This window comes from Musa acuminata, chromosome BXJ1-8 (assembly GCF_036884655.1).
Source record: "Musa acuminata AAA Group cultivar baxijiao chromosome BXJ1-8, Cavendish_Baxijiao_AAA, whole genome shotgun sequence".
NCBI classification, from domain to species: Eukaryota; Viridiplantae; Streptophyta; class Magnoliopsida; order Zingiberales; family Musaceae; genus Musa; species Musa acuminata.
In genome coordinates, this window is record NC_088334.1 from 9,797,350 (window position 1) to 9,812,308 (window position 14,959).

Consider the following 14,959-nt stretch of genomic DNA (forward strand, 5'->3'; position numbering starts at 1 on the left):
AGAAGCCACTATTATGTACACTGTCATTATGGAAACATACTTAATGGTCATATAAAATATTTAATTTTAATATCCATTTTTTTTTTCATTTCAGTTCGACTGTGACCAATAGCTAAGTTGGTGTCTACTTTCAACCTCACGAGTTGGTTTTTCAAATTAGTTATTAGTTTATTTTTTTTCCGTGCATAACCTCGATTTATCATTTGAGCATGTATTGATTCATTCCTATTCTGTTCCAAGCAAAGATATCCACATACAATTAAATTCGTAGTTAAGTTTTAACGGTACGATCGAAGACCCCTTTTGGAATTGAAATATATATATATATATATATATATATATATATATATATATATATATATCTTCAGATTAACATGTTTTATGAAACAACCATGGATGAATACATACATGTATTCACGCATTTTATTTTCTTTTATCTTTCCGATCGTCATGAACCAAACTAGGCTAATTGTACGATGAACATTATTATATAGACCAACAATGTTAACCCGATCACATATATCAATTTAGTATTAAAACAGGTATAATTAATTGGATCTAGTTTGTTGTAATCCAATCCGACCCGATCCGTTGTTCATTGGGCTGCATACGCCGCGAGAAATCTTGACCGTGGGTCAGGTTGGGTTCAAGCAGCAATTTATCACTAGGCACGTGCGATGCGCGTGCGGATCTGTTCGTTAGTGACGAGTGCACATGTCTATATATACGGAAGCCCTAATGCGGCAAGCCTTGTGATCCATCGCGATTGGCTTCTCACCGATTACTGGTCTGCAGTGCTTCTGCCCCCGCTCGCGCGCTCGGCTGCGCTGTTGTCTCGTTGTCGCCGCTGCAGCTGCCGTGTCGCCGCTGCTGCTGCGCCTCTGTGTCTCGCCGTGACATCGAACTCCTCAAACCCTAGTTTCTTCTGCAGGTACTACCTCTCTCGACAAATGTCTTCGCTAGGCTAGGGTTAGGGTTCTGTCTTCTGGATATGTTCCAGTTGTTGCGAATGTCTTGGTTAGCCCTATTTATGTTGTAGGTTTAAGATTTATATCGAAAGGCTCTGGCTTCATTTATCACTTTTTCTTTGTTTGGGGTTAAATCTGTGATTCTTTTAAGTTATCATCGTGCAATCCTTAGTAGTTAGGAAAAATTGTCAGGATTTACATAATACTTGGATGTATGGCATAAAGAATCGATCGTCTTTGCAAGATCATTGTCGGTGTTACCTATATTTGGCTTTAACTCTTCGCGATCGTCTTATTTCTCTTAATTGCGCTCATGTGCACCAATTCCCTTGTGTGTGGAAACACCGCAAACGAGTAACAAATGGATGCTGCTAGGTTTTCGCTTTATATCTCACCTTATATGTAGTCTTGGTTTCTTGGCTTGTTGCTTTTCGTTTGAAGGATTGTAAGCCTGTAAAATTTGATTCTAATATAGCTACGATATTGTATTTTTTGCTTAGGAAAACAGGACATCTGATATTTTGCCAAAGTATAGTCATTATTGGTGCATCTTGAACGACTTTTTTTGTGTTAAAACGTGTGATGCCATTATTTTTTTTTGTTTCCATTAAGATGGATTGTATATCTAATTTTAGTCTTGATGCATTACTTAATTTGCCTAGAATCTGTCTTTGATCTGCATTATTTTTCTATAGTAGTGATGGATTAAGTCAATTTATTGTCCCTTCTCTGTTTACATTCTCCAACATCTAATACCGAGTATTTGTTGTGCACTTTGCATTCACGTGTCACTGACTTGTCTTTGATAGCTAGATAGGCTAGCTGGCAGTGTAGGATGGAAGGCAGTCAACCCTTACTCTATCAAGCATCCGTTGTCACTGAATATACTTCTTCAGATCATGTTCCTGCTGAGAACATGGCAACCAATTCCGACAGTGTTATGAGTGATGGCAACCTTGTTCATTCTGTATCATCTGGTGCTACAGCTCATTCTTCACTAGATGGTTCTGGTACTGATGATGGGAATACCTACTCTCATGATTTAAATCCAGTTTCACAAGAAGCTACAACTGGTGTGGTATATGAACCCAATGCTAGTGCTGCAACAGTTAGTCATGAAAATATGGCTGGTATCTCGACACAGGTGGTTGGGTATGATACTGCTAATGGAAGTATTAGTGAAATGGCAAATTACCAATCTACTGGAGCTATGGAGAACGGAAGCGTGCCTACTGACACCAGTGGAGCCATTGTTCAGCAAGCATATGAGGATGGTACTGAGCCTTTCTACATTTTGATGATTAAATTTTCATTTTCTTGAATGTACTTTGTAGATTTTTGTTGTTGTTGCACTGGTATACTTTTTGATTAACTTTTCTATCTTGTTGCATCTAGTGTAAAATTTAACTTATTATACCTTTTCCTGTTACAGCTGTGTATTCCGCCGAGGAAGATAGGTTGTGGAATATGGTTAGAGCAAATTGCTTAGACTTCAATTCTTGGACAGCACTTATTGAGGAAACGGAGAAAGTCGCTGAAGTATGTGGTTCTTCTGTTATCTGAAAATACTTCTGTTTGTTAAATATGCACTTGACTGGAGCTAGTTCATTTAGTATTTCTTGGACTCATTTTAGATAAGTGATGTCTATAATTTGTTAGATACTGCAATAAAACATGTAGCCATATACTCATTCTTAATTGGATAACCAATAAAACAGTGTTCCCATGGTACAGACAGCAACAGATAAAACATGTAGCAGGAACTAATAGTCCTTTGTTGAGAATCATAAATAGCCAACGTAACATTATAATTATGCTGAGATTCTCTAATTTATGGACCTAAATAGGGCAACTGAGTGGGAAGCTAAGATTCAGACTGATAAGATAGAGCCACATGTTGAATCTGTAAATGTGGTTGTTATTTGTGTCAATGACTACTAGCTCTTCTAGTATTGAGTCTTTTTGAATTTTAAGCTTATTTTGAGGTTGTGTTGCCTCATGGATTTTTTCACAAATTAATATTAGTTTTATTGGAAATTTGAATTTTGTTTGTACAGTTCATAGCTAATATTGCACTTAAATGAGAGGGCATTTGATGTAGAATTGGATATCATCTGGATTAGTTGAAGAGTGTTTGTGGCCTATGTCTATGGTGAAGGTTGGGTGTGTCTTGCGACTTTAAGAAAGGTTATTGCTTTATCTTAGTTTTGCATCAGTTTTTGAGTGGAAAGTTGATTTTTCTTGACCATGATACTCATATTTATGTATTCTCCTAATGGTCTGATTTATCTAATTTCTTCTTCCTTTTCTCTCTTTATGCACCTCTTGAGCTCTGAGGTTTTGATATATTAGGAATAATATGTTGTATAACTTATCGTTGACTGTGCTATCTTTCAAGTTGTCATTTTATTGCTTCTGGTAATAGCTTTGATTGGTTTTGTAAGTTAACCTCTTATTTGCTCTTGTAGCCCCAGAAAAGTAAGAGGTTGTACTACGAGTCATTTTGTTGGATGGAAATTGATTGCACTATTATTCTTTTTTTTCCTTATTCTTTACCTGGTCCTTTTTGTGAAAATTAATTGATTTTAAAATTTTTCATATTATGGTGATTGCTTTTGGACTTTGGACATGCTGATACGGAAGACCAAAGACTTATTTGCTTGCCTTTCAAATTTGCATGTGTATTTTCCTTGCATTTGCAGTGCACGATAATTACTAGTCTCTTTTTTCAGATGTGGGTTGAAAGGTAATGTACAATTATGTTCGAAATTTATTTCTTGTTGTCTAGAGGAAAAGAAAAAAAAAATAAAATCCATAGAGGTAGTGTAAAAAATAAGCCATTTATTGGAACTAATTGGGATCCCTTTATGGATTATTCCCTCCATTGGGCTTTAAGTGCCTTTGACATGTTTTTTAGGATAATGAGGTTAATGCATGGCAGATTCAAGGGCCACCAAAATCATTCTTATTATTTTTATACCAACCTCTCTTTGATCTGTATTTAAGGTAGTTCAGTTAATTCCTCTCTTTTGTGTTCTAATGTAACATATACTGTATTCAATTTTGGTCCTACTTAATCTAAAGTCATTCTCTAAATTTCTCTTGATGACTCGAATTTTCGATCTTCTCAATCCTTCTCTTATTAATACAATATTACTTGAGTTTTAGGATAACATGCTTTACTGACTTCCATTTTTACAACACATTATAATCTCATAGACAGGTCTGCGATCAGAATTTCAGTAAATGAGTCACCCACTATTAACTCATTTATGGAGACCTAGTTCCATAGAGACCATACTGCACTTGTTCTATGTCAATTCAATGTAATCATATTGGATGAGATATATACAATTTTCATTTTAACTGATATGGCTATTCTTACATGTTATTTGCAGAACAACATTGTCAAAATTCGGAAAGTATATGATGCATTCTTGGCTGAATTTCCTCTATGTTATGGCTACTGGAAGAAATATGCAGATCATGAGGGACGTTTGGACAGTGTTGACAAGGTTGTGGAGGTTTATGAACGGGCTGTTCTTGCAGTGACCTACTCAGTAGAAATTTGGTTGCATTATGCAGTTTTTGCAATTTCAACATATGAAGATCCGGATATTATACGAAGGTAACTGTCATAAGATTCGTTTGCTATAGAAATATTCAGTAATAATCTTTTGTTGTTTTTGGTTTTTAGTGAGTGTAGCTGTATCCTCTAACCTTATTCTGCATGCATGAACAATCTTGCCTTGGAGGGAAGGTTTGCTGAAGGATGCACCATAGAAATGCTTTCTATTGTGCTAGCTCTTTGTTTGAGTTTGACCACTTGAGATATTTTTTTTTTAAACTATATTCTTGCTTCTTAATTTTCATTCTGTTCCTACCCTTCTTTTTTTTAAAAGGTTCATATAGTAGATAGGGTAGTTCATGAATTACTGCTACGTAAACCTTCATTTTTGAGGCTATCATGGGTGCAACATTAGTCAAAATTGCTGCTCTGAAGATGACACTCAGTTATGGGCTAAGATGACCGCTACACTTTCCTCCATGCCCAGGATGGTATACGGTTGTTTCTGGAAGGTAAATGCAATGCATTTGTGCCAATTTCCAGAGTCTCATCTCTGCATTACCCCTTCCAAAAAGAGAGTTCTTTTCCTTTTCAACTATGGTTCAGAACCACTAGTTTTGCATACTGATTCAAGCACTAACCTCTCTGCTTGTCTTTTAGGCTGTTTGAGCGAGGATTGGCATATGTTGGGACAGATTATCAGTCATACCAGCTGTGGGATGAATACATCAGATATGAAGAATCACATCAGGCCTGGAGTAATCTAGCCATGATATATACAAGGATTCTGGAAAATCCCATTCAGCAATTAGATCGCTATTTTAACTGGTAATTTTTGGTGACTTTTTGTTTGGTTTTTTTTGTTAGGATGCCTATGACCCTATAGTGCTGTTCTGTAAGAGTTTTGTCCAACGTGATCTTGCTTGCATTGTTGTAGACTTGGAAGTGCTTATCTCTATACTGTCAATATAGACTGGAAAAGTTGACACTACAAGATCATATGCTTCATCATCATGATCAATCTCATATCGGTCAAATGAGTACCATCTCTTAATTTTATATTGTATATTTATTTAACACTTGTAACACATGGCGTTTGTGTATCATGACATTGACTGTACAGTGGTATGTTATGTTGATAGATCTTTAGGGAATCAGGTTTTGAAGGACCTAGTGATGCCATCCATGCTATTAATTTATTATTATGATATTGCTCTGATGTGGCCTTCTAAATTTGTGAATTGTTGAAACTTTACATTCAGCTTTAAGGAGTTGGCAGCCAGTCGGCCTTTATCAGAGATACGAACTGCAGAGGAAGCTGCTGTGGTGGCTTCCACTTTGGAGACTGGTGGACATGCTCTTGAGGATGAAGTTCGTGATGATGGGGTAGAACAATCTTCTAAACCCGTAAGTGCAGGTTTAACAGAAGCAGAGGAGTTGGAGAAGTATATTGCAATTAGGGAAGAGATGTATAAGAAAGCTAAAGAGTTCGATTCTAAGATCATTGGTTTTGAAACAGCTATTAGAAGGCCATACTTCCATGTCAGGCCTCTTGATGATGTAGAGCTTGAAAACTGGCACAACTATCTTGACTTTATTGAGAGAGGGGATGATTTCAACAAGGTACATAGTTAATTTTGTTTCTTTTATCTGATCTATTGCTTCAAAGTTTTTTATTCTTCCAGTTCTTTTTGGAATGACTATGAACTTACAGTTCAGTCATATTGGCTGCATTGTATGCTTTATTGGGTACTATGTTCGATGAAGCTACCTTTTAAAAATGGGGTATTGAACTGAGGATAAAGCGTGGCATGTTGTTTGGTTTCTATGAGGCTAAGTACTTTGAACTCTTATTTGTCAGTTGACATTCTGGGTTCATCAAGTGTTGCATAAATATCTGTTTTTGAAATTTGTATCTCATATATGCAGGTCTTTGCTATTTGCTTACCCCCTAACCATCTATCTGTCAGGCAAGGTTGGTCCCTCTTTCAAGAGGGGCCTCCCTGATCAGCTAATGGAGTACTTCTTCTCTTTGTTGTGATCATGCTTTCTTTCTTGAATGTTGAAATAAGGTTCTCCTTTCTTGTTCATATCTTACATATATGCTATTTCAGGTTGTTAAGTTGTATGAAAGATGTCTGATTGCTTGTGCCAACTATCCGGAGTTTTGGACCCGTTATGTCCTATGCATGGAAGCAAGTGGAAGCATGGAGCTTGCAAATAATGCCCTTGCTCGGGCAACACAAGTCTTTGTAAAGGTAGACCTCTGTTTGAATATATATATATATATGTATTTGTCACTAATCTTGCTACATTTTATGCGTCTGTTTTATGGATCTATTTGCATTTGTTCTGTGGATCATATGTTTTTCATCAACTGGTTTTTGTTTGATTTACAAAATGCATTTTACTCCAGTTTCTTAACGACCAGTACATTCTGTTGTGGACTTTAACATACCTGCATGCAAACTTCTGCTGACATGATTTGTAAAAATATCTTAATAGCTAACATCTGTCATGGATTTGCTGTTGTACATAAAGTCTTCATTTTAAGACTTCATATTTGATCTTTATGCTCCTTGCTCTATATCAAGATTGGGAATCTTTTAAACATGGAATGTTGTGTTAAATTAATTAAGTGTATAATTTGTCTTGCATGTCTGTTTTTTTTGTATTGAAACACTTTATTTCTATTTTTTTGAATATGTTGAATTGCACAAAATTTGCATTATCTGCATCTTCTTAATTAAGGCAGCAATAGTATACAGTGTTGTTATGTCTCAGAACTGATCAACATGATATTAAATTTGAAAGTCTCAACTTGATAAATGGCATACTTTTTTTGACAAAGAACATATACGAACAACCACTTCTCGAGTCATAATTATAATGTTTCTATGTTTAATATACAATTTCTTTTTTTAAAGGTAAAAGCTCTTCTTGTGCAACTTTCTTTATGTGAATATGTTTGCTGGAAATAAAAGCCTTTTTTGGTCAGAAGTTCTAACATCTTAAACTGTTCACTGTAGGATGAACTAATATGTTAATTTTCTCTTTAAGGTGAAGATGTTGTGTTGTTATGTTTGTAAATTTGTTCTGTATCTCAATTTAATTGACTACATTAATTTCTTTTGACAGAAACAACCCGAGATTCATCTATTTGCTGCCAGGTTCAAGGAATTAAGTGGAGATATCGTGGGTGCTCGTACACAGTATCAGATTCTTTACTCTGAAGTCTCTCCTGGTCTGTTGGAAGCCTTTGTGAGACATGCAAACATGGAATACCGGCTGGTATTTATTGATCCAGATTGAAGTTTCTACTTTTTGAACCTTGTCCCAATTTTAACTGAATTTCTGATGGTATACAGGGTGAAAAAGAAGCTGCCTTTTCTGTTTATGAGACAGCTATCAGCACTGAACAGGGAAAGGAGCAGTCCCAACTGTTGCCATTGTTGCTTGTTCAATACTCACGTTTTCTCTATTTGGTAAGCTGTTCATTCTCAAATTACAAGTTTCTCAAAAAAACTTGAGTTTATAGGGAGAAGCAAGTATTGGATTCTCTATAATATATTTAAGGGCATAACCTATGACGAAAGAATCATGAGTAAAGCTTTTGGGCTTCAATATCGTGCCGCATGAGTTTATCATTTTTTTTGGCTAAACTTTGTATTTTAGTGCTTTGAAAAAGTGGGCATTATACAGTTCATTCTTAATGGATGATTGTGCACTTTTTATATGATAATCAACTGATGTGCAATTGATCATTGTTCATCCATCATAGGTAGCATTTGGAATTTAAATAATGAAAGCTATCTGTACTCTGTAGTGTAAAGTTGTTTTTTTGTTTTTGGCAAGAACCATTTAAAAATTGTCCTTTTCATTAACTAAACATCTATAAATTACTAATTGTCAAGTTTATGTGTCTTCTATTTAGGTTGTTGGTGATGCAGACAAAGCAAGGGAGGTGTTATCTGGACATCTTGAGAATATGCAACTATCAAGACCAGTTCTTGAGGTTTATTTGTTAGATTTTGATTTGGTTGCATATTGTAAACTTGTTTCTCAGAGTTGTGTGGTAATGTTGTTCCTGTTGTCTGTGCAGGCTGTTATCCACCTAGAGTCGATACAGCCATTACCCAAACGTGTTGATTATTTGGATTCACTGGTTGAGAAATTTATTACCCCGAACCCTGAGAATCCTAACTTTGCTAGCACCATTGATAGAGAAGAGATTTCTTGCATACTCTTGGAGGTAATAGTTTTATATCAACACAATTAGATTTTGCATTTGACCAAGGAGTAGTTTACCTGCGCAAGACTGAGTTTTATTGTTATGGAACATTTCGGTTGACATGTTCGTACGAGTTTATTTGTTTATGTGATTGATCTGCATCTGATAATGCTAATTCCTAGTGGCTATTTATTACTTTGTTTTACTTGGTGGTGGTGTCCTGCTCATATTGCACATGATTTAGTTCTATATCTTGGAAGTATGCTATACATTCCTTTGTCATATTAGGTTATGGGTAATTCTGAATCTTCTTATTGTCAATCTTTTGTAGACCATATTCTAATTTTTTGTTGCCAGACTTGGATTGGATTGATCAATATCACACACATGTACAATTGTACATGGTGGCTGAAACTAAAAAGTATGTACAAAATAGAATATCAGGTATCTAGATGATGCTCACACATTTCCACTTATTTGTTTTAATAATTAGATGGTGGTGCTTTACTCGGTTGAGGTGGCCCATATTTTGAGTTGGTACAAGTTCCAAATGTTGGCCAATGAAGTCTTGCTGTATTTGGGATTCAACAGGTTCGGTCCTGGATTTTATTTGGAATTAAACAACGCGGCTTGCATTTTTTGGATCTATGTATTATGAGCAAGGCTGCAAATGATCCATGTAACCCTGAAAGATTTACCTAATTATTCTCCTGATGGAATATTTTTGGCCCAAATATCATTTTGTATAACCTTAGTAACTTGAGTTAGTGGAATGTCAGGAATTGATTGCTTTTTGCTATATGAACACTACCTTTATGAGGCCTAAATATGCATTTTACATAATCAATAATTTCATCTTTTTACTAGTGTTAGATTATGTGGTTCTTGAGAATATTCGTGGCCAATACTTTCTGGTGCTTGGTTTTGATGTAGTGACATACGTTTGTTTCAGCTGAATACATATTGGCTTGATGATTTGAAATGCCTTTGATTTGAGGAATATTTGGAGATCTTAACAAAATTACAAGTTTGACTTCTTGATTGTCTATGAATAGGCTACTTTGAGGGATTAAATTTCCACTTGTGGTCCATACACTGCTCAACCACTAGTTTTTACATACCTCTCTCATTATATTATGTTACTTGGTTTTACGGAATCAAGGGACAGTAAACAGTTTGAGTAGCATGAAAGTAATTTGCTGGGATATTCTTTTATTCACTTTCCTGACTGATTTTTTTTGGGCCAAGATTTTTTCTGTCACATGGCACATCATGGTTAGAAATTTATGTTGTGCATATTTGGAGAATGTCGATTTTTATAACTTTATACTAATTCCATAAGAAAAATGCTAATACTTTTAAATATGGTTGTATTTGTTGTGAATTTAGTACTTTAAAAGCACGATCAAGTGGTTGCTAGTTTCTTCTATTATAGCAATGTAGTAGTAACATGGTAAAATAGAAATACTAACTAGTGTGGTTCAATTTAGTTTTTAATTTGTACCATCTTTTTGAAACACATGCAAATGTTCCTATGTGGCATGAAATTTCTGGTGCATTTAGGTTGTTTTTTGGGTACTTACATGTTACATCTATTCATATTTTCATGCTTTGATGGATTTACTGCTTGCAGCGAACCATTATGGGTATGGTAACATCCTCATCAAAAAATGGGCATCAATCCAAAATTTTCTGATGCTACCATTTTACATGATCTGTATTATTAAAAGCCTACACTATTTTAATAATTTTGGTGTTTAATTTATTTTTGGAGGCTTTGGATGAGAAAATAATTTACATTAAGAGAAGATGTCAGATTCTTAAACAAGAATGATCCAGCCCCAAATTTCATATGGCTGTCCTATAATATTCAGGAGTGATGAGGCATGGGCAATCAATTCATGTTCATTTACCTTAGTCCGTACATATTTTATTAGCATGATTTATCATGTTCAATTGTGTACAGCTGATGTTAACTTATTTTTGCTGAAGCCTGAGTAGTAAAGAGAGCTAGCACATGGGTATGGTTGATTACAAATAGAAAGTTGTGTTTTGAACTTCTGATTATCTAAGGGTTTTTATTTACTGCTTTTTGGATGAATCAAAATAGACCGACTATTTGTATATTTCCTAGTTTTGGTGCTTCTAATGCATTTGTGATATTGTTAATTGCTTGTGTGGATGGCTACTCAGGAAGTTGTATGTGTTTATCTTGTTACAATTCACACATGGAATTTAAACTCCATTGACCGACGATTCTTTACCTGCACATTCATATATTTTGATAGTCCAGTTTCTTTTGTCTCTCATCTGGAGGCTATTGTGTTTTGGTGTAATTGTATATGTGCGTTTATGATTCTGGAGTTGCTAAATGGGAATAGGAAAATTGACATTTGGCCGAACACAAACCATTCTGAGAAAAACAGGGTTAAATATGCCATCTGTAGTATATGGTCAGCTTTATGGTTAGACATATTGCTGTTGTTAAATATACTTATAATTAGGCCACTATTTTTGGGTGCTACTTGGTGGACTCGTGTGATATAGTTCTTGCAAGATGATGGATATCCCATCATAGTTCTTATTATTACAGACAGCTCATATGCAGAGAGTTCTGCATCTTGATGACAAGATCACATTTTCTTTTCTTCATTTCATGTTTCCGTCCTTGTCAATCTGTTGCATATAAATTGACTTTTGTACATTTAGTCAAATATACAAGTGTTTTAGTTTGTTTTAGAACATTCCTTATATGAACTTTTCTTTATCAGTTTTTGGATCACTTTGGAGATGCACAGTCGATAAAAAAGGCCGACAACCGGCATGCTCTGCTTTTTCAACGTCAGAAGAGCATGCTTGTATCAAAAAAGCGTTATGCTGAAGATTTTCTTTCTTCAGACAAAGCTAAAATGGCTAAGAACTTCTCAGAACCAGGTCAGTCAGTGATGGGAGCCTATCCAAATGCTCAGAGCCAGTGGCCAGCTGGTTATGGACAAAAGGCTCCAGTATGGCCGACGACAACCCAACCACAGGTTCAATGGAATCCTGGATATGCATCTCAGGTATGTTACATCAGCTTTATCTGGTTTCTTAAGTCAAGTGCACTGTTCTTAGTGCCTGCACTTTTAAGTATCATGGGTTGTGCAGCTATGGCATCTCTCTAGTCTTTCCAGCCTTTGAATTTCTGACTCTTGTGCTTTCTGGAAGTCGAGGCTGCATAAGTGCTTTTTGGTATTTTTACAATTTGTGACCATAACGTGCCTCCTGAATTTGATAATGACACCCGAAAGCCTCAAGTAAATTTACTGAAAATGATAATTCACCAATTTTTTGTTTTTTCTTCTCGATCATGTTTGTATACATGGATCATGAGCTGTTAATCTTCAATCTTGTTATCCCAGGATATTTCTAATTGTTAACTTCCGAAGTTCCTTCTTACAGATGCTTTGATGTGCTTTGCTTTATTGGTTATGTTGTGTTATTTAGTGTTTGTTGCTTCTATATGTTTATGTGGTTTCACAAAACTCAAAATTTTCAGGTTGGATATGCTGCATATGGAGGTTATAATAATTATGGTCAGCCACAAGTTGCCACATCAGCTCCTCAGGGCACTGCTTATGGTGCTTATCCTCCTACGTACCAGGTAGAGGTACTTGGTTCTTCCAGTTTTATCGAGAATGGCTGTCAGATATTTTTTATTTCTTAAACATTTATATCTAATCTTTATGTGCCCTATGATTGGTGGAAACGGAACCAATATTCTTGGATGAACTTGTACATTTGTTTATTTATTCGTAAATTTTTAAATTTGGAGGAGCTATTTCTTGGATTCTTGGAAAAATTTAGCTTCCATTCTTTTTTGCAGTGAAATAAAAGGCTTCCCATCCCTCATTTTATCTGGAATTTTGGTTAATTTTCCACAAAATATGAGCTGCATCTGATCCTTTGCAGCTCTCCAGGGTGATATTTTTACAACACCCTGAGCATCAAATATTATTTTTCCATGGAAAAAAAACCTCCGCATACCTTTGTAATTGTTCTCCTTGTGATCAAGCAGAATCTCATTTCTGTAACTGGACTAGACATTTTACAATTCTACAGAATGCCTACATTTTTCGGATGATATGTATCCCATCATTCCTTTCATCTTCTCAAGCAAGAAGTTTAAACTCTAGTGGCATGTTATTGGTGCTTCTTCATTTAATGTCGAAATATTTTTAAGGGTGTGCAGCCTTTTATGGTTATAGGCATATACTTGCATGAACCGTTAGGCATTGCCTCTATATGACACTTGTGTAGTCATCAAAACTTGGCATGTCCTGTCTAACACGTTAGGTGTTACGAAGCATATCAGGACTTCTTTATACCACTGTGCTTATTTATGTTAAATTGCTTTACATTTTGCACGCATATTTATGTTAAGCTATGTCGACGATACGCTTGTATTTTTTTGGACTTCCGACTTTTTCTACGTTTTGTATGTATATGAAGTATTTTTGATCGTTTGATAATTATATGAATTGTTGCTGTGCTTCTATATATTATACTTGGTGTGAGGCTTTTTGTGGGGCTTAATTGGTCTGATGAGTTTGTTTTATTTGGGATCGGCATTGGTATTTGTCATTGAGCTTCGAAAGATTGGTCTGATCTAAATTCAAATATGGAATTAAGGATATTGAAAAAAGAAAAGTGAAACCTGGAAGAAAACTAAATTTTACTTTGAAGAACCTCCTTTCTCATCCTGTTTTACTTCTCTCTTTCTCTCTCTCTCTCTCTCACACACACACACACACATTGGTGCCAAGTGGCCTCCACTTTATGGTTGCCTCTTTGAAGCACTTAGCAAGGGTGCGTGTAGAAGAGCCTTGTGTTGTGATATAGAGGTCGAAGTGCCAAACACCCTGAAGGCCATGATTGTACATATCAGCCCAACCAGATTTGTTAATGGGATCATGCTGGATGAATTTATTGTAGCGGATTTCTCAAGGATTAGCTTATGTATTTAACTGCAACTGTTGGTGGGTGTATCCTTAACCTTATTTAATATACAAGTGCCTCGTGTTTTGATCATGTTGGATTAATTTATAATAGTTGATTTCTTCAGTATTTTTGTGCTTGTTTATTAATAAAAGATTCTTTATTCCTTCTTATCAATAACCATTCAGGTCTTTTAAGCTGTCTGTGAAGCTCAGGTGTTTTTTCTGCTAAACAGGAACAACAGAATCTTTGACTTTAATTAGGATCCAAACTATATAGAGATTAATTTCACGCATGACACTGCTTGCTTGTTTTTTTCCATTGAGTACATGTCTTAATATGATTGTTGATTGTTGTTGAAGGCTTATCCGCAACCAAGTTATGCCCAGCCCACAGCAGCACCAGTAGCACCAGCATTCCCTTCACAACCAGCACCTGCTCCTCAGCAGTATTATGGAAGTTACTATAGCTGATCTTTGTAGACAACCAATGCTTCTTGGATAAGCCAGGTTAGTCCTGTTTCCTTTTCTTGGCTGTCATCATCTCAGGTTCCTGAGTTTCATTTTGTTTCTTTCAAGTGATATGCTAATGCCATGACAAATATTTGGTGGCAGGAAGGCTGCGCAAAATCCCGAAGAGTTGATCCGACTCTCATGCCGACTCTTTGCAAGCTACATTCAGTTTTGAATTCAGCCTGCTTGTGGGTCCTCCAATCTTGGAGATCCTTAGGGAAGCACTTAAGGGTAGGTAAGGTTATAGGACTGCACTTAGGGGAGGCACTGATCGTATCTCCTGGAACATATTGCTAGATATTGCTCTTTTATGTTAGGTTTGTCAGAGCGGGATTAGTGGGACTGTGATCCTTAATGGAGTGTGTATTCTGAATAGTCTGTGCTTCAGTTTGTTGAACATTGTGATCATACCAGCTAATTACAAAGCTTCTTTCGTTGAGGTACTAAATCAGAGAATATTCTGTCAAAAATGTATTGCATCAGAAAATATTTTGGTGTTTACGCATGATCTGGATGTATGGAGCCCCATACAAGTTTTATGGTTCTTTGTTTGTGTTGGGTTTGGATCATAAGTGGATTTGCTCCAAATCTTTATTATATCTGTTAGCTGCCTAGATTTTGTGGGATTCAACGAAGGGTAATATATCTACTGCTAGTAATAACGTTTGTCTCATTGCTAAGAAAAGTTAAAAGGTGTCGGAGG

General features: G+C 35.8%; 1 protein-coding gene across 5 annotated transcripts; it reads left to right on the top strand.

Moving 5' to 3' along the window:
- Positions 1-755: 755 nt before the first annotated feature.
- On the top strand, positions 756-14,801 carry LOC103993153 (pre-mRNA-processing factor 39-1). Of its 5 annotated transcripts, none has more exons than XM_009413111.3 (15): positions 756-931; positions 1,778-2,242; positions 2,401-2,507; positions 4,367-4,596; positions 5,197-5,364; positions 5,799-6,159; positions 6,651-6,794; positions 7,675-7,827; positions 7,905-8,021; positions 8,471-8,551; positions 8,639-8,788; positions 11,539-11,829; positions 12,306-12,416; positions 14,107-14,253; positions 14,359-14,801. In XM_009413111.3, exons 2-14 carry the CDS (start codon positions 1,804-1,806, stop codon positions 14,215-14,217), a joined length of 2,463 nt encoding a protein of 820 aa, XP_009411386.2. In that variant the 5' UTR covers positions 756-931; positions 1,778-1,803; the 3' UTR covers positions 14,218-14,253; positions 14,359-14,801. The 5 variants fall into 5 exon arrangements, with proteins under 5 accessions (XP_009411386.2, XP_018686118.2, XP_064935005.1 ...); XM_018830573.2 differs by having other exon boundaries at positions 1,782-2,242; XM_065078933.1 differs by having other exon boundaries at positions 1,782-2,242; positions 14,363-14,801.
- The last annotated feature ends 158 nt before the right edge of the window (positions 14,802-14,959 follow it).

Coding starts and splice junctions, on each gene's coding strand:
- LOC103993153 (XM_009413111.3), top strand. CDS start 1,804: ATGGAAGGCAGTCAACCCTTACTCTATCAAGCATCCGTTGTCACTGAA. Junction 5,365..5,798: donor TTAGATCGCTATTTTAACTG/GTAATTTTTGGT, acceptor CTTTACATTCAG/CTTTAAGGAGTTGGCAGCCA. Junction 8,789..11,538: donor TTTCTTGCATACTCTTGGAG/GTAATAGTTTTA, acceptor TTTCTTTATCAG/TTTTTGGATCACTTTGGAGA.